The 24,971-nt window shown below is 40.0% G+C and overlaps 1 protein-coding gene across 19 annotated transcripts in view; it reads left to right on the top strand.

Moving 5' to 3' along the window:
• Positions 1-24,971, top strand: part of SVIL (supervillin) — a 134,186-nt gene that overhangs the window by 12,376 nt on the left and 96,839 nt on the right. For 7 of the 19 annotated variants that reach the window (XM_038129584.1, XM_038129595.1, XM_038129594.1 and 4 more), the window contains exon 1: positions 16,478-21,485. In XM_038129584.1, coding sequence (XP_037985512.1) covers positions 21,422-21,485 — 64 coding nt within the window. In that variant the 5' untranslated portion in view covers positions 16,478-21,421. The other 12 variants (XM_038129580.1, XM_038129582.1, XM_038129577.1 and 9 more) reach the window with 6 other exon arrangements.

Genomic DNA, 24,971 nt, shown 5'->3' with positions numbered 1-24,971 from the left:
ATTGTAGATGCTTTACTGTTTGTCAGATTGTAAAAATGCTGTGAGACCATTCAGCATCCTGTAAAATTAGGCTGAGTTACAGCATTTTGGAGTTAGAATGGTCGTGGTGACAGCATGTTTCTTTGTACTGGTGGAGAAAATGAAAGAGAGTGGGGAATAAATAGTAAGGAGATTTGAAATAACTATACATGGGTCAATGCAAACAACATAGGAAGTCTTAGGAAGCTTTGTTAAACTCGGGCTGAGTACTTAAATGTTTACTAGATAGTAATACATGCTATTGAACCTGATGGCTTTGCTTGTGATCACCAGTGAAGGCCTGCTTTTTCACATAGTTTTGCAACTGGGAATTTACTTTGGCACAAGGAAGGTAAGTTTCTTATTTGAGTTAGCAGAATACAAGTGTCTGGTTGGAAACCAGACAGCAATGAGCTGATTCCTAGCCCTTTCTGTAAATGCTCAATAGTGCCACCAATGCATATTTGGCCACAAAAATAGTTATGACAACCTGCATAAACTCCAGGATTTTTTAATGTCTCAAAACCACTATAATCTAGGGTACAAGCTGGTTATTTATAAACACTGGCTTGAAACAAAGTAATCAGATTTAACAGAACAGCTTGGTGGATGGTCAGTTCCAGTGCCCTGGCTTCCCAGCAAGTGCCAGCTGAGTTTATCAGAACTCTTGCTTCTCCTGCAGGCTGCATGGCATCCCAGGTGCAGCTTGGTGAACTCGCTGCCAGCCACTGGCCACGCACCCCTCCCTCACAGCACAAGAGTCTGGTGACTGAAGACAGCATCTCCCAGACCAAGATCTCTAGATTATTGCTGGGCTTCCTTTAGAAAGGACACCTGAGCTGCCTCTGTGGCTGCAGGTGTTGAATTGCTCCAGTGTTTTAGAGGAGCTGTACTGTCAGTATATTCTCCAGGCCAATTCATATATACATTTTTGACCAAAACAGAAGAAGGCCCTGTCTTCTTTTACATCATAAGAAACCTTTTCCTCATTATAGAGTATTGAATTGAAGTATTTGAGCAAAAGGAAAAAAAAAAAAAAAACAAACAATTAACCACCAAACCAAAACAATTTGATTTCTCAAAATTTTCATTCTGGCAGTAGATGCACATCCAGTGTGTGAAGGGAAGACTCTTGACTGTGTTAAGCTCCAAATGTGAGAAGGTGTTCTACATTACAGGTAGATGAAAAAAAAAAATCAGAGCCATCTGGCCATGAGCAGAGTGCAACTGCTTGACTGCTTTGAGCTTCACTTGTATAAACAAACCTCTTCACAGGTTGAGGAGTGTCCTGAAAAGATTCTCGTTAGACTTTTTTTTTTGTTTTTACATTGTTGTCTGGTGAGCTTATCATCCAAAATACTGCATAATTTGGATCTGAGATTTAGATTCGAAGTTAATATATCTCCATAGCAAAGTCCATGTTGTTCAGAGATTTTGCTGTGTTAATTGTTAACAAAGGTGCTCTTGCTGCTCAGCTGAGCTGCAGGGTTTGTTAGCTGAGCTCTGCTTGCAGCACTCTTGTTTAAGTGCTGTTTTTGATGTCTCACAGCACCAACATGTGTAACTTGATTGATATGACATGGGGGAGCCTTATCCTGAAATGTGCTTCTGGAACTTAGTTGGGACTGTTCAGATTATGCTCAAAAATACTACTTTATGTTTTCTCCAGGGCTAATTGCACCATTGATTGGATTCATTCTGTTTAATTAATATACTTGCTTTGATCTTTGAGTACAAGACCTCATTTTATTCGGTTGTTCATGGCAACCTGAGTATTGTCTTTTATGTTGTGTTTTTGGTTTGGTTTTGGTTTTTTTCAATCCTCTTAATATCTTCTCTATTCAGTGCTGCTGTTTAGAACAAGGATTTATTTGTGTGTGCACCTGCTTAACAAGATTCACTGTTATGTTTCAGGTGTCTTCAGAGTCTTGCTTCATCTTGTCTACTGCCTTTGCTGTGTTTCTGTTTCTTTCTTGTGTGGTACTACCCATTTGCAAGGGCTTAGAACTGCAGCTCTCTCTCTCGTGTATAGGCAAGTACTCTGTCTTGTTCCATAATTGCTCAGTGAAGAAATGTCAGTTGTTGTCAAGGAAGCTTGAGATGCTTTGAGGTGTTGCAGAAGACCATTGTAGACTCATTGTAAGAGTTCCTCTGTTTTCCAGTGTGGTCACTAACAGAGTATTTTTGAAAATTTACATAGGTTAACAGAAGTGCAGTGGATTACATGAATCCAACATGTCACTCATTATATTATTTTGTTTGAAAAATGTATTTTTTTTAAACTTTAGGAATACTGATTGAATTTATTTGTAAGGAAATTAGTTCCATTAATAAGGGAGTTGTTTTCAGTCATGCTTTCATGAGATGCTTAAGTCCAGGAGGTAAATCTAAATGTGGGGGAATACATTGTAGAGAGATGTTGTGTCTTGAATACATTAGGAGATGATCTGAATGGACTAGTGCAGGACCTACTGGCTAAGGATAGTGCATGATTAGTCATGTCTTTTTGACTGGTCTGGGGAAACCAAATGTTTAATGTTCCTTCCATTTCTGAATCTTCCTAGAGACTGTGGTTAGCAGTGACTGTTGCCTTTGGTAGGAAATTCAACTGTTTCTATTTTGGATTTTATATTTTTCTTTCTATCATTAGTCAATTCTTGTGTGTTTGGGAAGTTTCTTTGGTGGGTGTTCCTCCTTAACTTGCTCCAAAGACTTCATTCCTAGACACCAGCCACATCCAGTTGATCCAAGTAATCCCAGTAGCTGAGGTAACTTGTGTTGTGTTGGAGTTGGATGATGTGCTTGTGCATTTTGGGATGATGCATAATAACCTGACCAGGAGAAATGCCTGTGGAAAAAAAGAAGAGGAAAACAGGATTCCTAATTATGTGACCTCTTACTAGCTTTAGGGAAAGGGCTGGTGGAAGGCAGGTATATTTTAAAGGACTACTTTTTTATTATGAATCTGCACAGCTTACATTCTCATTTAGCACTTCAGCCTTTGCCTGACCTCACCAGATTCTCTCCTTTAGCCATATTGGCAGTATCTTACTTTTCTGGCCAAAAAAAGAGAGGCATGCACATTTTAATATGCCTTTTTTGCACTACTCAATCATTTTGCCAGAGTGGGGAGGTAATGTGAGTTTGGACGGAGGGCATGAGTTATGTGAATGATATCATCTCAACAAATTTCATCTCTGTAGGTGAAGACCCAATGGAGGTTAAAAAAAAACTCCAGCAAAACTCTTTTTGAGAGTTTTGAAAGCAGACTAATTTGTTTTTGAGAGCAGAGTAATCTGAAGTACTTGATGTTCAAAACTGTATAATTACTATATGTAGAACTGTCTTTTAAAAAGATTTTCCCCCCCTTAATTCTTGAACTGCAGAAATGGACACCTGTCTCTGTTTGGCTAAGTGCTGGCATGTTCAAAACTGTAAGTGGTTTTTGTGATGAACTGGAGTTTCAGAGTGACTCTGCTGTCAGCTCTTGTCTCTGTCCTTGAATGCAGCAGCTCTTGTTCTTCTGTGATTCTGTAGAAAACAGTTGTAATCACTCCACTCCTTGGCATGTACAAGTTCAGCATCTTCATAGCAATGAATACTTCACGCTGCTAATGGCTTTGGAGTAACTAATTTAAGTGGAAACTGAGCAGTTCCTTACTTAAAATGTGCTTCAGATCATGTTTGTAAACATTCTGAAAATTAATTGATGCATCTGATTTTCATATTTCTCATATATTTCAGGGACACAGTAAAGTATCAAAATTGATGTGAAATTGATTTGTTTTGGAGAAAGAGAACAGACTGGCTTGAAGGAGTGACTCTCTGGACCTCAGTGCTTTGTATTAACCCTGAAACTTATGTACTAGGAATGCCATAGACTTAAATTACAATAAGAAAATAACATGGCAGAAAAATGAGTCAGAAGTGAGATAATATAAGAAAATCAAATAAAATTTACTTCGTATTAATGGATTATTGAATGTATGGGGTTTTTTTTAAGAGGTGGTGAAGAACTGTAATCTGCATAATGGAATGTGTGTTCTAAAGGAAAAAAAACTGCTATTGTTATGAAGTCAGAACATGCAAATGTCTCTGAGTCTGAACAAATGTTTCAAAAATTCATTTTGAGGGTTTGGAAGACAACCTAATACATGTGTGTGGAAATCTGCTCCATAGCACTGTTAGGTTGGCAGAAGACATTGGTTTACATGCTAGTAAAATATTGCTTTCATGAGTGTTGCTGCTCAACAAGACTAAGAACATTATAATTTGGTTTTGCAGCCCTTTCAGAAGATGTCCTACATAATTGATGCCCCTGCCAGAGGAGCTAAGAGAGGCACTGTAATGGAACCATCTCTGATGTCACATTTTAGTTGTTAAGGAGCTATTAAATAATGAAACCTTTAAACCTAAGATCATATTTCATTTTGGCTAAAATTGGCATTTATTTAATTACAGTTGTGCTTTCTAGGGGTTTATGGGAAAATTTTGGAAGTAATTGTTCTTTCTCAGATAAACAGTTGAGCAGGCAATTGACTGCAAGTCTCATTAGACATTTGCCTGTGTTAGGATGGATGACTGTGACTTGAATTAATGGCAGCTGGTTTACAGGTATGAAAGGAATCTTCTCTTTGCTAGGTGTATCTTAGTCAACTTTGCTGAAGTTATTTCAATATACAGTCAGGTGTATTCAGGGACCTGGGTAAAACCTGGACTGTTTTTCACTGGGATACCCACTCTCTTGCTGTCTAGAACATGTGGGAATTGCAGCACTTTTTAAAAACTGGATTTGTGGGATGAGCTAGTTCATGCAGCTAGTGCTTGGCTTTTATTCTGCTGTATCTAATTGATATGTAGAAGGAATTCAAGCTGCAGATTAAGGAGTGAGCGTGCCTGGGAGGGCTCAAGCAATGTAATTTGCCCTCTGAACTCATGACTGAAGCTCTAACTATAGTCTGTGTTTCTGGCCACTGTTTCTGTCCCGGGGCACTCTGGCAGGAGAGATTCCCATGCTGTTGCTTGCACACTGGCCCATGTCAGAGGTTACTCTCTCAGAAGGAGTGCAAATAGCACAGCCCCAGTTTCTGGCCAAGGCCTGGCTGAGCAGAGCTGTGCAAGTGCAGCTTAGAAGTCACGGAGATAACATAAACACAGCCCACTTGGGTCTGCCAGTTGGCTGATACATCAAGTGGGTGTTCTACAGCACATACTCTCTAAACTGTGAGGAAGATACTGAAGACAAGAGTTGATTCCTAGGTGTGCTGTAAACCCTGAAATTTTAATCTATTTGTTTGTATTGTGCTGTGAGGGTTGGTTTTTTTTAGGGATTTTTTTCCCTGCTCTTTTTTCACTTCTAAGTAGGGAAATTCATTTGAACTTAGATGCATTTCAACAGTGATGCAAACAGTTAATTTTTGCATTAGCACAGCAACTTACCTGGCTGACAGCCTTTTTTACACTGTGTTTAGCTTTTCAGTGGCGTATTACTAGCCTTAAAGAACACCTCACTCTTCATTTAAAGTGAAACATGGTTGTCTAAACTCAATTCAAAATAAATAAATAAAATGTACCCGTTGTGCATATTTCAGAGAAAGCACTTGCCTGCTGCTGGCTGACTGGCAGACTGAACACCTGCCCTAGACAGACAGGTTAGGAATTTCCATGGACCTGGGGAAAGGCAAGAGGACAGCCCTGTGCAGGGCAGGATGAGCTGATGTCCCTGCTCTGCAGTTTCTCACGGGTGTGAGCAGGGAGGGCTGTGCTTGCTGGGATGCCTTCCCAGCTGTGTGCTGGAGGAGAGGAGTGCTGGCTGAGCTTGCCAGCAGTGATAAGGCTCCAGGTGGGGATCACAGTAAACGTGCTGTGAGAATCAGCTTTCCCAGGAGTTACATGAAGCAATGTTCTTCTGTCACTTGTTCTGCTGGAAGCTTCTTGCTGCTAACAGCTAAATATGCAAATCAAGCTGTGGCTCTTCCAGCCTTCCTGGTGTTCTGACTTACAGTACTTATGGTTCTGTTTTCACAACTGAATTTGTCAGCACAGACTATTTCACTCTGAAAATGTAAAATCATACCATAAGTGCTTCTTGTGTTGTAATAATACACAACTTTTCCTTTACAAGATCTGCATATCATGCTTGCTTTTTCTGCCCACTGTTTATTCACTACTCTGCCAACAGCACAGGTATCTTCTGAAGAGGTTTATGCAAAACTGGCAAATTGAATGGTAATGCCATTGCTTCCAGTGAATTCCAACTATTGTACTCTACATACAGCATCCACAGCTGTATTACTAACCAGACTGCTCTTGGCTACAGTGAAGTGCACCACAGAATTGCTCTGATCTAAGGCTTTGGTTAGAATTTGAGACAGTTATCTTAAACCTAAAGAACCTAAGTCCATAAATAAACTGTTAAGCAATGTAAACTTTTTAACAGCAGAGACAGTTAGCAAGGAACTATTCAAACCCCCAGGCCAAGATAATCTCTACATAATTATGTAGACTACTAAGTGAGAAAAATTCCAGAGCTTTGCTCATGAATAAGACTGGATTATTTGTGATGTGATTTCATAAAATAAACAAGGAGACTGAGGGCTCCAGAGGCTACTTAAGGTTTTGCAGAGGGGTAAATGTTAATTCTTAATTGTTTAAAGTATGTGTGTGATAAATGGCAAAGTTGTACAGAGTATAAGAAATAAACTTATTGTTAGATATCTGCTGAATTTCTTTACCCATATAGCTGTGTTTCCAGTAGGTTACTTTAGTAATCCATTCAAAATAGCCTTTAAATGTTCAGTGAGCTTTTTGCTACTTGTTCTGCTAGGTAATATATATTGCTAAATACTTTCTCTCTGCTGTATTCTAATTGTGGTAATAAAGTGAGCGTTGCTGTGACCTTTTATGTTCTGCTTTGGTGCTATTAACACATCCCTGTTCTGATCTCATTTATCCCATCTAATTCTCCCCCTAAGACAGCTGTGCCAACAGAAGCACTAGGAAGAATACAACTAGAAGAAAATGCTCCCCAGAACATGGGTGTTGGAGGAGAGAGATAGCTGAGGTGCTCAGCCATGGAGTTGATGGACATCATCCTAATGGCTTGTCCTGCCTGGTCTTTGAGACAGCCAGCCCCAAAGAGCCATGAGATACAGCCAGCACTCTGGAGATCACAGGAAACTGTAGCTTCCTTTTGGGGTACTTTAAGAATGGATTGTGTCTCCTCCATTTTTTGAGAGAGGAGAAATGAGTTCCATCTTTTGGGGGCACCTTCTCTAGGGAACATCCTCAAGACTGTCTTATCTTTTGTTTGTGTGTTTGTTTGTTTGTACTAGGTGTTTGTCCAGTTGAGATAAAGCACTATGCATACTTCTGCTACAGGAATTTGTTCTTGTTCAGATAAATCTGTGTAATGCTCCACACCCAGATACAGAAGGAATCACACAAAGAAACAGCAGCAAATGATGATCTTGTATGGGAAGGCCCCTTCTGTGCTTTTTCCCTTTTACATCCCTGGTACTGGAGCTTCCTGGAGTCTCTGCATCAGCATGGATCCCTCTGTAAGCTTTATTTTACTTCACTAAGTCTCTGACTCGAAGTCCCTACAGAGCTTAGAAATTTGAGTGATGGAGGCCAAAGACTTACACCAATATGGGTGTTCTGTAGAAAAAAATTCCCTTCCTTAGACAAATAATCTAAAAAATTGCTCCAGTGAGTTAATATGAATCTCAGTGCTTTTTTAACCTTTTGTTATTTATGCTCACCAGACCCCTGTGAAATTGAAGAGCTCCCTTTATCTTGAATGATGGACTGGGAGCTGGGTTCTGGGGGCTGGCTGCCACATTCTCACCCCCATGTGCCTGCTCCCCTCTGCTCTGCTCTCCTGACCCTGCACTGACTCATCCGTGCTTGATACCTACGAGAGAAGTTGAATTATTTTTATGGTTGCTGGTCTGAAATGAGTCAGTGCAGGGTCAAATGTTGTGGAGCAGGGAAGGGAGAGGAGTGGGAATCCGGCAGCCAGCAGCTGGCTGAGATTGCCATGGAGCCACAGACCAGCCCTGGTGACTTTGCCAAGGTCACACAAGCTTCTGTCAGCAGGAAATTGAAACCTCTCTGGTGTTATACAGGGTGCTGACCACAGGTCTGTCAAATGCAGTAACTGGCAGGAAGTGGCTTTAGATTTATTCTACTTGAATTTGTTTGTTTGCAAATACTGGTGTATGAATTAATAGTTGCTTTCTAGTGGGTGCTTCCTATTAATAGATGCTTTCTAGTGTATGCCAAAATCCAAACACACTGAACTGGTCATAACTGTAGATTTTCAGGTGTCAGCTGGGTGCATTCCACAAGGAATTCATAATTAACTCAAGCTAACTTTCCCTTAGAAATGTGATTTTTGTACAGCTAGTGATCTGTCAACTACAGCACATTGCTGTATAAGGACTACTGCCCTTTAGTAAAGGTAGAGCCAGAGTTAGTGCCTGAAACAAATCATGGCATGGCATTATATTGCCAATTCGGTAAAAAAATCCGTTGGTCTCAGTTGCTTGATAGCTCACACAATCTGCAGCTGATACTTTATCAGTGGCCTAATACGTTGTTTAGAATTTAGAATGGAGCATTTCTCCAGTCCTGGGCTCACAAACTGCTGGATGCACACAAATTTCTGGATGTACAGCATTTTGAGCTATGTATATTATGAAAGCAGTGCTGAAAGTAAGGGTATGAGGGCTTAGGTCATGTATTCTGGCATCAATTTCTATGCTCTATTTTTCTGTTAGAATTCATATGGGAGGAAAGAAACTAAAACTTTTCTGAGTGAAGATTCTGGAGCTCTCTGCTGGTTATAAATCTGTCTGTGTTGCTTCTGTCTGTTTAAAGTTTCTTTAGAAAAAGGGCCAGCCAAAAAATATTCTGGATGTGATTGTATGTAACATATGTGCATTTTCTTTGCACAATACACTACAGTTAATTCAATTTGAAGGCCTTTTTTCTAACTGTGACAAATCTTGTCAACCTACCACTTGACTTAATTTCTATGTCTAGTTATGGTTTTTTTTGTTGTATTTATTTGAGGTTTTTTTAACTTCTTGAAATCAAAGACAGCTTGGTGCAGGTGGGTTTTTTGGTTTGGTTTTGTTTTTTTTTTTTTAGGAAGGATAATATTGGAGAAACCTATCTCCAACAATCTGATATATTGTCTGGTGTTCTTCTAGGAACAAATATATCATATGGATTTTTATGTGGGAGGCTTTTTAGACTTTTAAAGGTTGGGTGTTAGCCACAAGGTTCATGTGACATGACAAATGTGGAACATCTGTGTACTGCTGCACATCACTGTTCTAAAAGTCATTCCCCTCACCACATGCATTGAATTAAACACAAGAATTTAGAGAAAAAATAGTTGGAAGGACACATTCTGTCAAATACAATGGGAAGGATCTGTTGTGAAGCTGTTGGAGCTCACTCACACAGTTCTGCAGTCACTGATTCAGGGCTCTGGTGTGCTCTGTGCCTCAGCTCTTCCTTCCTTGGAGCTGGGTGAGTGGTATTGTGCTTTCCTAGTTGGTGGTAAACTGTTTTCTGGATAGACATTAGAGTTGAGCATAAAGCTAAACTCTAAAGGGATTTCTCAATGTACTTTCTTGTTTGAGTGATGTTTGGGCTCCATGTGAGGTGGCTGAGTTGGTTTCCTTTGTTGCAAACCAAGTGTGGCCGAGTGGCTTAAAGCAGGAGCTCTCATATTAAAACATGAATCTTATCCATAACTCTGCCTGAAGTGATCTGACTCAGTGACCAATATCCTTGTGAATCCTGAGTGCTTCTGTTTGTCTCCATGCTGTAGATGCAGTGAGAGTTCTTGCTTATAAAATAAATGCGACAAAGAAAACAAAAGCAATTCTTGTGGGTAAGGTTTGACCTGGAGGGAGCATTGTGGGCCAGAAGCTAGGAGTCCTTGTTCTCCTAGAGTGATGACCAAATTGCAGGGAGGGTGCTGTGCTTCATGAAAGCCTGTGTACTTTGGTGCTGTCACCTTGCTCTGACAGAGGGGCTGCCAGTTTTAGAGTGCAGGATACAGGATATCCAAGAATCCGAGTCAGGACCCAGGCGACTACTGAAGCTGAGGTGGAACTCAAGTCTTGGTGTGGTAAAAAGCTCACTGCTGTGCAGAAGACAAGTGGCAGGTATTAATAGTTGTCTTCCTAGTGACTTGCATGTATTTTAGATGTGGTCTGAAACTGTGTAGGTTTGAACACGTCATTAAGTAGTGGGTTTTTAAAGTCATTTAAAGCTATCTTTTAGATATTGTTGTTACAGATAAGGGTTTATTGAGTTCTGATACTCAGAGCTAGAAACTAATATTAACAATTCAGTCCTCACTTGTTTATCTTCACAGTCTCAAGTCTGGGACTGAGTATAAGGACCTGTAAAATGTAATGGACCTCCTCTGGTTGATCTGAACTTAGTTCCAAACATTTGCCTCTGAGATGACTTCTGAATACTTCCTTCATACATTATTATGGCTGCTTTCATGCTGTGCTTAACTCTGAATTCAATATTTCTGAGGCTTTTAACATCTTGTTCAAAAGATTTTATAAGAGCTCCTTCTCTGGAGTGCAGGTGAAAGCTCTTGTTCAAACAGAGCCACATATTAGGAAAGCTTGCTCATATTGAAAATATCACTTCACTTGGAAACAGCCTCTGGATGATTCCTTGCTTTTTGAGGAGGTGTGTTAAATGGTCTGAAGTAAAGGAAGCATCTCTGGGATTTGTTGTCCAGAGGCAGGTGCATAGGGAGTGGGCAGAAGTGGCATACATGCTTAAATAGTTTGGGTATCTGTTTCAATTGTTCTTTCTCTTAGCATTGGCTATGCTCTAATTAAGTAGTTCTTGTCATAAAACTAGCTAGCTCGTAAAAAAAAATGCAGTTTCTTTAATCTTAAAAGTTGTGGGGAAACCATTTTTGTTTGAAACAGTTTTTGAAACTAACTTTTTTTTTTGTGCTTTTTGTTTGGTGTTAGTAGGTTGTGTTTTTACCATTTTAAAAAGTTGCTAACCCAAACCAAGCATCTCCTCTCTCACCCCAGTCTGCCTGGGCTCAGAGCCACCTCCACATACCTCTGTGAGCCCTGTGTCTTCAGGGAGTGAGGACTCATGCAGATTTCTATATTGCATTTCCAGCAACCTCTGTGTCTTCAGTGCTGGCTACAGGAAGCACATCTGAGTCAGCCACCCTGTCCACAGGCACTTGGAGAGTCTTGTGCAGAATCTGGGGTGGTCTAATTGTGATCTGGCTGATACAGGACTTGCCCAAGCTGAGTGTTTCAACTTTAAATGCTTTTTAATTTAGCTTTGTAAAACTGTAGTTAGGAAACAATTCTACACATTCAGAATGCGTAGGTGTTAAATTCAGCTGGGTTCAAAGAAGTTAAATACAGCTTTGATGTAAATTACTTTATGTAAACACAGCAGGAACTTCACATCCGTTGAACAGTTTAAGTTCTGTAGCTTCTTTAACCCATGCTCCAGTTTTCTTAAACAATTGAGAGTATTCCGGGGCGGCCCCTCTGACTTCAGTCTGTTTTACTGCATGAAAATATTCTTCAGAGTGCTGGGAAAAAAAATGATAATTTTTCTAAGTCTTCAAAGAGACTTCTGATGTTTTGAGTCTTTATTACACTAGAGGTCAGTGTATGATGGGAGCTTCTGTGCTGTGGTATAGAGTTTCTTGCAGAATCCTATTTCACCAACTTTGAAACCAGATTCTAAGAGAAACTGTAGCCTGTTACTATGGAAAAAACTTAACATTGAAGTGTCTTGTGACTTTCTTGGCTAAAGGACTTTTTTTGAGCTTCCTACTTTTAACTTTCCTTGCCTAGCAAATACAAGGCAAATGTCAGTAAGAGTACTTTGATGCGGTAAGCAGGAATGTGCACAGTCAATTGCTCCAGTGTGCACCTCAAACATTCATCTTTCACTGCGATGCCATGACTCTTTGGTTCATAATTCTGTGTGCCAGGGTATTTACAGGAGTCTTCCTTAGCTTGTGCACTGTACCTCTGAAGGGCATGGGGGGAGAATTGCACATGCATCCATTATTTTTAGAGTAGGTGTCAGCTTCCTGAACACTGGCTGGTGACTTCCAGGTGGGTGGCTTCACTCCTGGGGGTTGAGGGAAGCACAGTCAAATATGATTCTGTCATGGTACTTGCAGTGTCACTGTCATATTTTCTGAAAAATCTCTTCACCAGGATTTCTTCTCTGGGGAAGTTGAGAAGCCTCAGAGAAAAATGAAAACAATAATTATCTGATCGCTTCTCCTGTGTTTGGCTGCTGTGGAATATGGTATGGAGATTGTTTACCAACTGGTCATTGTTTGATTGGTTTCATGTGAATTGTTTTAACTTCATGACCAATCACCCTCAGCTGTGTTGGACTCTGAGGAGTCAGTCACGAGCTTTCATTATCACTCTTGTTAAGCCTTCTGTCTGTATCCTTTCTCTATTCTTTAGTATAGTTTTAGTATAGCATTTCTTTTAATATAATGTAATATCATAAAATAATGAATCAGCCTTCTGAGAACATGGAGTCAGATTCTCAATTCCTCCTCCATTCTGGGGACCTCACAAATTCACTTCACTTGCAGAGATTCTTTCTTCAGCAGCTTTTCTTCAGTTCTCCAGATAAGTAATTTCTTTAAACATCTGGAGTGTGCAAAAGCAGTTTGTTCCTGCAGACATCATTGGGCAGGGGCGCCAGAGCAGAACTCCAGCAGTGTTGTGTGATGTGAAATGGGAGGGAAATGCACTGAAGGAGAGCCCTGCTGCCTGGGGCAGGCTGCATCACAAATGACAATTTTAGTAGGATGGTGGAAATACTTCACTAGGGTGGATTTGAGCTCTCACAGTTTTCTGTGAGAACTGGCTACAAACAGAAGTGGCTGTATCCTGTTACTCCTGTGTAGAGTTCTTCTGAAATGCCTCAGAAAAATAAAATAACCTGGGATGTTAGGAGTTTACAGGCTTGCACCAATATAAAGCGTTAGTGCAGGCACAGAGCGGAATTTTGCTGGTTTTGAGTGATATTCTGAGTCTTCAAGAGACTTGGACTGATGGACATCTTTGTGGTCTTTCTTTTTGGTGAGATGGAAGTGAAAGGAGACATGGTAAAAGGAAAACCAGCAATCTGAAAATCTCCTTTGCACCTGGCTGCTGCCCAGTATGTAGTGCTACATGCCTCAGGAGCATGAAGAAGGATGACACCTCAGCTGAGATAGTGTGAAGGAGCTGCTAGACTCCTATGAGGATTCCTGGCTTCAAAGGAAAGATATTGCACTCTTCTACCTCTTTCCCAGGCTGCATTTCTTCTTCCTGTAAGAAATGAAAATGTACCAAGGCTTTGCAGAATGGGGCTTTATCAAAATATCTCTGTGGTGTTAGGCTTCGTTTGGTTGGGCAAGAGCCTGAAAAGGTGATGGCTTTGCAAAACTGATGTGATATAAGTCATCAAGCAACAAATAAAACATCCTAAAAATTGTTTTCCTTTCCCTATCCTTTTCTGATTGGAGGCATGCAACCTTAATTTGTTTCAGTGGAACACATCAGAGTCTGTTCTACATGTAAGAGCTCAGGAACTAGGTGGCTTATCATGAAGAAAAGAAGATGGTGTGGGTGTCCTGTGGCCAAACCAGTGAGCAGCCTGATGGATCGCTGCAGATTCTTGCAGAGCAGCTATTTGTCTGTTGCACATGGTGACATTCTTTCTTGGTTCAGCTGTCAAGTGTTAAATCAGTCCAAGTGTTGATGTTCTCTGCACCTAGAAGAAAATCTGTCTAGAAGAAATGTAAGTTTGATTATTCTCTTGGATCAAAAGTGATAGACCTTTGTGGCTGAACAGAGATGATCACCCACTAGCCCCTCTTTCTAGTTCATAGTAGGAAGTATCCTAATGATATTTTCATGTCTCTTCATGATGTACTGACTAACTCTGCAGTCTGTCTGCTGTGTAATAACGAGTCCATGAAAATGGCAAGTGTTAGTATTTGGAGTGTCTTTTCCTGCTTTTGTTCTAAACTCTCAGAATGCAGGGGTTATCAGGCATACAGTTCAAGTGGCTTGCCAGGAATTTCTCAGATGAACTGCAGAGAGAGTGCAAAAAGTTGCAGCCAAGATCAGTCTTGAAAAGATTAGAATTCAATTGCCAGCCCTCACATTTTGATTTCAATCTGAAATGTTTCCTGATAGGTGCTCTGTATTTGTTAGGTCTTCTGCTTGTATTGTGTTCCTGCCAAAACTCCTCATAAGACACTGTCAAAGATCTATCAAAGACCTGTAGCACATAGTGACATAGTGACAATAGATGTATATATAAAAAACCCCAAACCACTCTGTCAAGATATTTAAACTCACACTAGTTACTCAAGGTTCCTTGAGAAGAGTAGACTTCAAAGCTGCAGGCCTTCAAAACTGCAGCACTCTAATCTTCTCTCTTGTTCCAATATACAAAAAAAAAAAAAAGGAGGAATTTGGCAAAAAAAGGGAGGAATTAATAAAATGTAGCGGTGGGACAGTGGTTGTGTGCACCGGGTTTAATGTGTTTTGTGCATTACAAATGTCCCTTCTTCCCACCTCACAATTGCTTCCAGGAAGTCTCTGAAGTAGTTGACCAAAATAATAGCTGGATTTCAAATCCTTTATTTTCTGGGGGGTTTTTTTGGGTTTTTTTGTGTTTTTTTTAAATTTTATTTTTAAATACTGATACTTAAAGAGGAAGAAAGTAGGAGCAGCAGAAGTAATTAGGCAACCCTATGGTTAAGTAGCAAGAAGGAATTTGGAGCGAAGAATTATGTGATGGTGGAAAAACTTTATCTTTCTTCTATCCATTGTTAGCCATCATTTTTCTTCACCTTTCCTACCACACTGAAGTGCCCACTCATTCACCCTTCTAAAGTGCAGGAGTGCTCATTTGAGGGGAATGGAAGCTGGAAATGCAATAGCAATAGCATGTGGTTTACCATATTCTGGGAATTTTAAGTGAGTTTCCTCCCTGAAATGCAGAGATAAATGTGGGTAGATCTTAAAAACTATCTCAGTTCAATTGTCGTGAGCAGTTATATAACATTAGGGACAAGACTGATTTGCTGCCTTATCTGTCCCTGTGCATTCTAAGGTAGTCTGTATTTGGGGGTCTGCTTGTCTTCCAAAATCAGAATTTTTCCCAACTCAGGCAAAATTTCTGTCTTATCTGTCTTTTCAATGAATTATTTTTGTTTTGACCTCTTCTCTAGATGCTGTTATTAGAATCTGACATGTTCAGCAGCTGCAGGAAGCAGAGCAGTGACCTGACTGCTCTTGAAAATTGTTGCTCTAGTCACATAGGATAGCATGACTTCATTGTGTACCTCCTAATAGATTAAGGGAAAAAAAAAAGTTGAATAAAGCTATTGTGAAAGTGAAAACAGTACATTTGGCACCTAAACATATGCAGGTGAGCTGAGCCAGAGCTGAGCAAGAGTAAAAATGTTATTTTACTTAGCTGCTGAAAGAGGAGGGAGACAATAACCTGTGCAACAGCACAGACTGCTTCAGGTGGTTCAGGTCTGCATTGGAGAACTCTTCACTCTCTGTGGAAAGAAGCAACTGCATATGGTACAGAATAGAGGAAGAATCCCAGAGCAGCTGGTTGTTTTAAGTTTTTATATGTTCAGGGGATTGGCACCTTTAAGGACAGTGTGGTGCTGGGATAATTCAGCTAGTTTGAAACACTCTAACTTGTACAATTAATCAACATGAATATCCACATGGGCTGAATCACCCAGCAAATAATGTTACAGGCACAGCCAGAGGTGTTTTGCATTTGCCAAAGAATAAAATAAAACCAGTTGTGGTTCAAGGTGTGGGGATCAGAAATCAGGCCTTGTGGCAGTGTTGTTTGCTTGGTAGGTCAAGTGCTCTGCACTAGGAGAAGTCTTGGATCTGTCTCCTGGTTGCTGTGGTTCTAGAAAGAGAATTGGCTCTTTCAGTTGCTTCCAGTGATGTTTAAAATATAGGATTTTGAGGGTAATAGTATTTTGGTAGATGCTTCTGGTTCTGTTATTATCTCCAGTGCTGCTTGACCTTATTGAAAGACTGAATGTATGATAATAAAGGCTTCCTGTGGGGTGGCTAAGGGAAAGTTCAGTTCTTGTCTATATGAATGGACAAGGCTGCAGTATGCTCTAAGCTGCCTCAGCCCTTGCAGTCCATCAGTTCATCCCCTTTGTGCCTCTGCCTCTAGTTCTCAAAGGTTGCCAAAGCCTGGGGTGCATTGTGGTTCTTACCCATGCTTTGTTGTGTTTGTTTCTTGTAGGAAGACTGACTGCCTTTGGACTGTGAGCCACCTGGACAAGGTGATGCAGCTGCTCGTAGAGGGTCAGGCCTGGATGGCTGGGATTTAAGGTAATCCTTTGCTAAAAAATACATGCAGATCTGAAACAAGAACTATGGGTTGTTGGTTTGGGGTTTTTTTTCTCCTTTTTTTTTTTCTGGAGGTGTTTGTATCAAACATTAAAAGAAGGATCTGTGTGTGCCCTCTAGTGCATATGTACTATAATAAAATGCAGTGATATAATAATTAAGATTTCAGAGTAGCCCATAGGACCTTCAGAAAAGCTGATTGGTATTTAAATACCTAGGAGATGCTAATGCTGCCTGGGGAAGAAATGTTCAATAGAAATGTTCAATAAGGAAGGAGCAATAAGAGTTCCTGAAACTTCTTCTGAGAATTCACCAGGAGGCAGAGGCAGCTAAGATAGACCTCCTGTTTCAGCCTGTCTATTATTCTTTCTTACAAATATTGTAGAACAGAGTAGCTTCTATCATTCTAGATTGTGTACAATTCCTTCAAATGTAATATTTTAATTCATTGCAGATCTGTACTTTCTTTCATGTTGCCCACTCTTCATGTTGCAGACTTTTGATTAAATATTTGCAGTTTAGATTGATTCAGGATTTTTATTAGCTCTTAGCTATGGAAAAGCATTTCCCCATGTGAATACAAACCAAGAACAAAAGGGACCTTTTTGTGTGTGGAAGGTTCTATGGGTCTCACTAAGGCAGAGCTTGCAAAATTTCTGTCAAGTGTGGGATTAATCTTGCTCCTGGAGAATTGTGTAATTTTGCTTACTGGAGAGATGTGATTTCTTGGATGTGATCAGGAATGTCTCAGTGGTTTTGAATCAGCAAAATTAGTATGTAGATTATCTATCTTTTAACATTCCTTAAAGAGAATTGATGTCTAATTCTGGTCATATTGCCAGGCAGAGCTGTCGTGCTATCAGTTCTTTTGCCATATGTAGCCCAGGTTTTCTCTCAGAGGTATGGAAGGCACCATTTCAGCTGTTGCTCCAGAATTATGCAAGAGCTGTTTTCCTTGCAACTTGTCATAGCTTCTGAAGTCTGGGAGACCACTGTGTAAAGAGTGAATGAAATCATCTTCTGCTGGCTTTAATATCTTACTTAAAAAGAAGGAAAGTGAGGGACTGGGAACAGTGTTTACTCTTACATGTGCTAGAAAGACTGAAAAGTTGTAAGGCCTTGCAGTAGAAAAGCAAAACCTAACCTTGATTGCTGAAGATTTGAGCTTGGAGCGCATGGTCATGGAAAACATGAACTGAATCTTGACAATTCAGGATTAAAGCATATTAATAAAGTTTCCTCTAAAAATGTTAGAGCAAGCACATCACAATTATTAGCTGCATGCTTTCTATGCAGGGAATAATTTAATGAAGGTGAGCAGAAGTAGTGTGCTCTCACAAGACTAATGCAGGTACTTAAAATTATGTGAACAGTCATGGGAATTTAGTTTTTTAAGGGTAATATGGACTTAACTTCTTTCAACAAGGATTCAAGTCAAGTCTTCAGAGAATTTCTTGCTGAACTTATTTCTTAGTATATACCATCATACAATGGTTGTAAGCTTCAGAAGATGATGCTGTTAGACCATGTGAATGAGTATTCTGCTGTATTTTTAAAAAATCAGCAACAAAAAAGAGATTTATTTTAGTAGAGAATTTACACAACTGGAGTTTGTTAACAGTATGCAAGTTACACACTTGATGTGACACAGCTGGACCATGTCAGATAACTAAGCCATGGGCTGTTTGGATAGAGTCTTCAGATTAATGTGTTCATGTTTTTCCACAGCTCCTCTTGAATTCTGTGCACTATTTACTGTACCTGTTACTGCCTCATAACCTATATTCATTAAGCAATTACATGGACTTCAGATTATCTGACTGAAAAAATATGGGAAAAAATTGGTGATTTCTGGAGGTCATGACCAGCTTTCTACTTCACTGCTGGAGTTGCATCTGGGACTGGCCAGTTGACTTTGGATGAGTCACTTACACCCTCTTTTCATAACATTACAATAGAAACACTTTATGGACAGGTATTTGTTTTTTTAATTTATAGTATGCTAACTTTGCTAGCAGCCTACCATTTATCATGTGCTGTCTGTATTTCATAGCTTCTACAATGTCAACAAAGCCAAGGCTTCATGTGCAAGTTCATGTGCTGTCTTGCTGGACACTTTAGCAGCCTTGCTTAAATGTGAAGAAACATACAGTGTTCCTTCTAACACTGGTGAATTTTTAAGAACATCAATTACAGCCAACTCTTTCTGGCTAATATTGCTTGAAAAACAGTGAACAGCATAATTTCTGCCTTCTAGAATAGAATTGGAACATTGGAGATACCCAGCTTTTGTAAATCCTGTGTCATGCAGCAGTCCCGTTCAGGTTAATGTTCTTGCTAGCCTGACCAAAAACTTCATCCACTCCCTTCTGAAAATAAAGGCAAATAGATGTATTTCCTTTTTTCTAGAATACCAGTAAGATTGTTCCTCTCTACTATGGTTTCAATTTTCATGGTTTTCATTTTCCAAATGATTTGTAAGCTGAATTATTAATGCTTGCACCATTTTTAAAGACAGTGCATGCAGTACCTCACAATCCATTGCTGACCCAGCAGTTGGGTTGTTTTGGTTTTTTTTTTTTGTTTTTTTTTTTCTGTTTTGGAAACAGTTTGCTTGAACTTCTGCATTTTACTGTTCCAGGACAATGGTACTGAACTTCTTGCAAAAGCCAAGCTTACGGGAAATGTCATTCTGTCAAAAGTGGTTTGTTCTTACACAGCATATGATAATGCTTTTCTTAAAATGTATTTGTTTGGCATAAGACCTGTTGGGCCTCGTATTCTCTGGCAGTGTTACTCACTCAGTTTACCTGAGGTTGGGAGTGTTGGATTTTCCTGGTCTCTTGTGCAGAGAGCCAAGGTCTTTAATTGTCCTTAAAGCTTTTCCCTCTACCAGCTCTTCCCCTTCTACCTTGTTGGTAAGGACAAGTGTTATAGTATTTTCTCCAGAAGTTCCTTCCAGTCTTTGGGATTGCATTTCTTGAAGGAATCCTCAAAACTGATTTTTGTTGTCATGAATTTTATTTAGACCATTGGAAATATTTAATGAAGATGTCAGGTGGAAAAGAGTGGAATAGGAAGAGTGCAAATGTGTCTTCCTTACTGCTGCATTTTTCTTCAGACTAATAAATTATTGGTAAGAAAGAAGCTATGCCTGATGTCAATCTCAAAAGTTAACATGTATCTCTGCACATAGCCTCTGCATGGCTGTTGCCACGTGTCCTTAGCTATTTTTTATGGACAAAACAGTGTCCTGACTATTTGAGAATTGTAAACTTTGGATGAAGCCATTCAGTTCAGTTCTGCCACTGCACTTCTTTCTGTGGCATGGCTTTTGAGGAGCACCCTGTCCACCTGGGTCATTTGTCCCTAATTTCCATTCACTGAAAGGTTTCATATTTGTTTCTGGGATCTGGATTACTCATGCATCTTCCTAAAGTCAAGTTTCTTTCCTAAGTTTTATTACAGTGCCCTACAGAAAACATCAGACATTTTCAGCCTAAGGAATGTGTTTCCCCCAAAGTGTAATGACTCAAGTGTGTTGCTGTAAAACCACCCTGCAAAGCGAGAGAGGGTCAAGAAATCTGAGAAGGGATGATTCAGTTGTGCTGCTTTTGCTGATTTCTTTGAATTGTGGATTCTGACTTCATCAGTAGCGTCTGCAAACCTCCGCGTTTGTGACTTGCAACTGATACCTTTTCTAAAAACAGAAGGAGGCAGGAGAGTGAGAGAGAGTACTCTGTTTATTTCAACAGCCACAAGCAACACTTCCAAAATACACTTGTGGTTGTATCGCAGAGTTATGAATCTTAGGTTATCTGGTGGTGAGTAATGTGGTGAGACAGGAGCCTCATATGTCCACGCTTTATTTAGAAAAGGTAGCTCTTATCAGAGGCAAGGAACACCGGTGTTTCACTCTCTGTGCTTGCTGAACCCCTAAGGACAGATACCAAATCTGCTGACAGTTTATGCTGCCAAGACACAGCACTTCCCTCTCGGGGTCTGACTGCAAGTATTTAAGGATTTTGCAATATAGAAAGAAACAAATTCCTCTCCCCCTCCAGCTGCTCACCCAAATGCACTTTTTAAGCTGTCCTGTGGTTTGATCAAACTTGACAGTGGGTTGTGATATCTCTTGACCAGATAGATTTTTCTTTTTTAAACACTAGAGAGGAGGCTCACAGGTTGTAACAGCTTTCCAAATTCTTCAGGCAGAGCGTAGATTGTACCAATTATTACACCTAAAGAATCCTGGAGATTAAGAAAATATCACTTAATTTTCCTCACTGCAGGGTTAAACCTGTAGAGTCTGGGAGTCTGGGTGTGTGTCTTTAGTAAGACAATAATCTTTTACTGTTCTGCCTGCTTAAAAATAGAATGGAGGAGCAAATTCTTCCTGGCAAATCAGGAGATGCTCAAATTTGGGATTATGTACAGTTTGCATTGAAGATAAGCTGGGCTAGGGGGCATAGGATTTGACACAAAACGTGTGGCTTTATTCCCATGGACAGACAATGCAGCAAGCTGGGGATTACTGAAGACTGTGGGACTGTCCTCCTGACTTGTCACCTTCTCATCGATTCAGAGTGCAGGGAATTGTTCATCCCTGTGGCAATAACATCACTGTAATTTGTGTCTGATAGTGAAAGAATGAATGATTTATTCTCCCAGAAAGACAGAAAGTGTTTGTGTTGGGTTTGGTTTTGTTTTTTTTTTAATGTTGTTGGGTGTTTTTTTAAGATAAATAAAAAATCCTCTGTGAGTCATTTTAGGCTCTCACAGAAACTTGAATGTGCTAAATGGGTAGGTTCCCCTAGCTGAGCCAATGGGGATGGCCAGGCACAGGCAACACTTTTATCCCACGAAAGGGAGGAGGGGTGAATGAGCCAGAAGATATAAGCTGAAACAAAGCCATGCTGTCCTTCTGAGTCATTCGCATACACTGGATGGGTAAGGCTTCCTGCTTCCTGGGACACACAAGTGGGGTCATGATTCTAACAATGGATGCTGGTAAGTCGCTTTTTATTAAATTTGTCTGGGTTTTTTTCTGGGAAGTCTCTCCTTCCCCTCCCCTGCCTCCCCCTGCCCCCAGCTGAAAAGAAGCTATCTGCAAACTGGGAAGCTGAATTGTTAAATAAGAGAATGCTGAACCCAGACTTTGCACGCTGTGTGCACTTCACTGTGTGTTAGTTACCCTGGTGTTATTTCTTGGCTGTTACTCACTGAAGCACATATCCTCTCCTGCAAAGCCAGACCTCAGAATCAGAAGTGTGTCTGTTAAGTTGTATTTCTGTCTTCATTGGGACAGAATCAAACTGTGGTCTGAGAAGTGCTTGATGTCTCCCTCTCTTTGCTGATGGAGCTGATAGTATCTGGAAGATACATTCTAGATGTTAGGCTTATTGTAAAGGGATAGTGGTTAGCTCATGTATTGTCTGTGGCTTCCTCTGCTCTGTGTTTACAGAAATTTTGTATTGGGGAGGAAGAGGAAGAAACTGCTGTATTTCTGTGGTAGGCAGCTCTGTTTTATGTGCTTGTAGTCAGGGAAGCCTGTGTTCTATGAAAAAGCACATGCAGGATTTTTAATCTTTTTTTTTTTTTAATTAGGTACAAACATGAAATCTTCAGCATAGTTTCTTGTGTGATATGGAGAATGAATGTAGAGTGGTTTCTATAAAAGAAACAAGCAATCCCTGTCTTGCTTCTGGAGAGGGGGTGTGTTTCCATGTCATAACTTGCATCCTTCAAATTCCACAGTAATAAAAGACCTTGGATTTTAATGGTTATGGATAGGGCATAAAGCAGCAGTGATTGTGCTGTGGCAGCATGCTCTCGGCTGCTCTTTCTCTATACCAGCTGCAAGCATGCCTGCTGCATTTTTAAGAGCTCTGTTGAACTTTTGTCAGCAGTTGGTTCAGCTACTTTTTTTTTCACCACAATGCAGAAGCACAGTGTGACACATTCTACAAGCTCTTTTCAAAATTAGAAACTTACTTAGGCAGATCTTGCTGGTCTGTTTTATCTACTTGTAACATGCTGAGTTTCCTCCATGCTAATGAAATGCTCACTGTCCTTCATGCATCTGAATTGATTCAGTTGGGCATTTTCTAGGTCCTAAAGAGAAAAATGTCTGCCTTTGTATAGCTTTTTGACTTTACTGAGACTTCCAGAAGGTGACCCGACTGGGTTATTCATGCACACTTTAGAGGAGACTGCAAACCAGTTGATTTCACCCACCCACACTCAATTGAAATTGTTTTGTTATTGTCTTTGTAGGCAACTAGTGACTCTTTTTTCTTGTGTTCAAGGTATGTTACATGCTTTGCAAATCAGTTAAAACCCAGGCCCTTTAACAGAGATGATAAAATTTAACACAAGCATGAAGGTTAATAAGATGGTGTACGGCTGACAATTTTCCATTAAGTGGAAACTGATGATTTTTATATTTTGGCCCTTCCATTAGAGTAGCTTCCAGAGGCCCTTAAAGCAATTTGCAAAGCAGGAATTGGCAATCCTCTTTTATCTTTGCTTGGATAGGAAGGGTGAATGCTTAGATGTAGATGGTCCTGCCCAGTATTCTGGGAGGATGCCCTGGCAATGTTCAGAATTTTTGTGCTTGTGGGAGGTAGAGATACAGACTTTGCCCACAAGACACTTCTTCCCCTTTGAAGTACCAGAGTTCCTGTATTGCAGTGCAGTAATTGATGTTTTGGGATGTAATGTTTTGGAAAGACCGGTGGGGTGTTAATAATATATGTTTGAAAAAATTCCTTTTATTTGCATATACCTACAAGCTTGCATTGTGCACTGTTTCTTTGCACTGCGAGGTGAACCATGAAGATAATATTGCTCACCTATGTTTTGTTGGATCCAAACCTGCTTTTTTTCTCAGAACAATGCCACTGCACTGGTTTCTCAGTAATTACTCTGCTCTTGTAGTCCTAGTAGTAATTTTCAGTTATACCAACTTACATGGTTAGTAAACATATATTTTGGAAGCTTTTAATGCTGCGAGAATTCTTAAATTATAGTTCTCAACTTCTTTGCGGGAAAATAGTTCTAACTACCTGAAAGGAAACATTGTAATTCAAGGATTTATAACAGGGTATTCTAGTACTTCTCAAGTATATTTAGGTTACAGAAAAAAAACATGCAAGCAATTCAGTGCCTTATGCCTTAATCTGGGACATGGATAGCGCTCCATGAAGTTTATCTGCTTAATTTCATCCACCTTTTAAGGCTGCGCTTGCTGCTCTTGGAACTGTTTGCTTATTTCAAATTATGTGTTTGCTTTATAAGTCAGGGCTGATAACTTCTTTTTTATGAGCATCAAATACTTAAGCTATTTTATAAGAGAACAGAACTTGTCTTCCTTAAAGTAGTTGTAAGAATACTTGTGCATCTGTTTCGGAATTTGTTTAATGGGTTTGATTCTGCTGTGTTTGCCTCAGCAGCTTCTAATTTCTGCCAGAAGGAGGACTGAAAATGTTTTGGACGGGGGGAATAAAAGGGAGAGCTGCAAGACAGGGTTGACAGTATAATTGGATTTGAAGCAGCTACAGGCTGGGACTGTTGCAACAGCTGATTTGATCCTTCTGAGTTTCAAGAGCTATTTATGGTAGATTAGCTGTATCAAAGCTCTACTGTTCCAACCATAAAAGGCTGGTCCTATGTGAAGTTGCCACACTGCATTTGGCTTAGTCCTCAGAGGTTGGAGAGCCTATAGCTTTTTATGTGGATAAATCCAGTGATGGATGGAAATACTAAAGGCAGATCAAGGAGTAACACTGTTGAGGACTTCAGATGGCAGCGAACTCTTAAAAGGAGATTTTCACTAATAAATTTTTTGCTCTGATGTTTGGAATCAGCACTTGGATATAGCTCCTGCATATTTACTGCATTTGGTGAACGCATGCTTTTAGGAAAGCGCTGTTCTAAATTTATCTGACTTATCTGAATCATCTTGACTGCACATGTACTTGCCAGCCACGCATGTTGATATTTGGTAACTTTTGTGAAGTCACTTTTCTGTTGTCTAAGTGGGTGAGTGTTAGGTTCTTGGGAAAAAAATCTTAGCTGACGTGAGAAACTTCTTTAAAGCAAGAATAATGAAGCACATGGCCAAAGAGGGCTACAGGAGTTATCAGTAACTATTTTGAGAAGACTTTGACCCCTTTTGCTGCATCTGTACCTTCTTTCTGTCCTCGTTGTGTAAAGACAGACAAGTGGATTTTTTACAGGATTCTGAAGTAAGTAGCTCCTCACTCGGGCAGCTTGCACACCGTTGCTCAAGCCAGTAGTTTGTGAATATTCACAGCACTGTCAGGTTGAAATGCAAGTGGGTTTATTCCAGCCTGTGCATGCCAGTCCTTCAGCCTTCCTTAAGGCATTTTGTCTTTTTATTCTCATGGTTTTGCTTAGAAGATGAGTTCATTCTGCTATGAATGGAAAGTCCTGTTGCTGGTTGGTTTGTGTGCTGTGTTTCTCTTTTCTTAT

The sequence above is a fragment of the Motacilla alba genome, chromosome 2, assembly GCF_015832195.1.
Source record: "Motacilla alba alba isolate MOTALB_02 chromosome 2, Motacilla_alba_V1.0_pri, whole genome shotgun sequence".
In the NCBI taxonomy this organism is placed as follows: Eukaryota; Metazoa; Chordata; class Aves; order Passeriformes; family Motacillidae; genus Motacilla; species Motacilla alba.
Note: the sequence above shows the minus strand (reverse complement) of the source record. Positions and strands in the feature narration are given on the sequence as shown.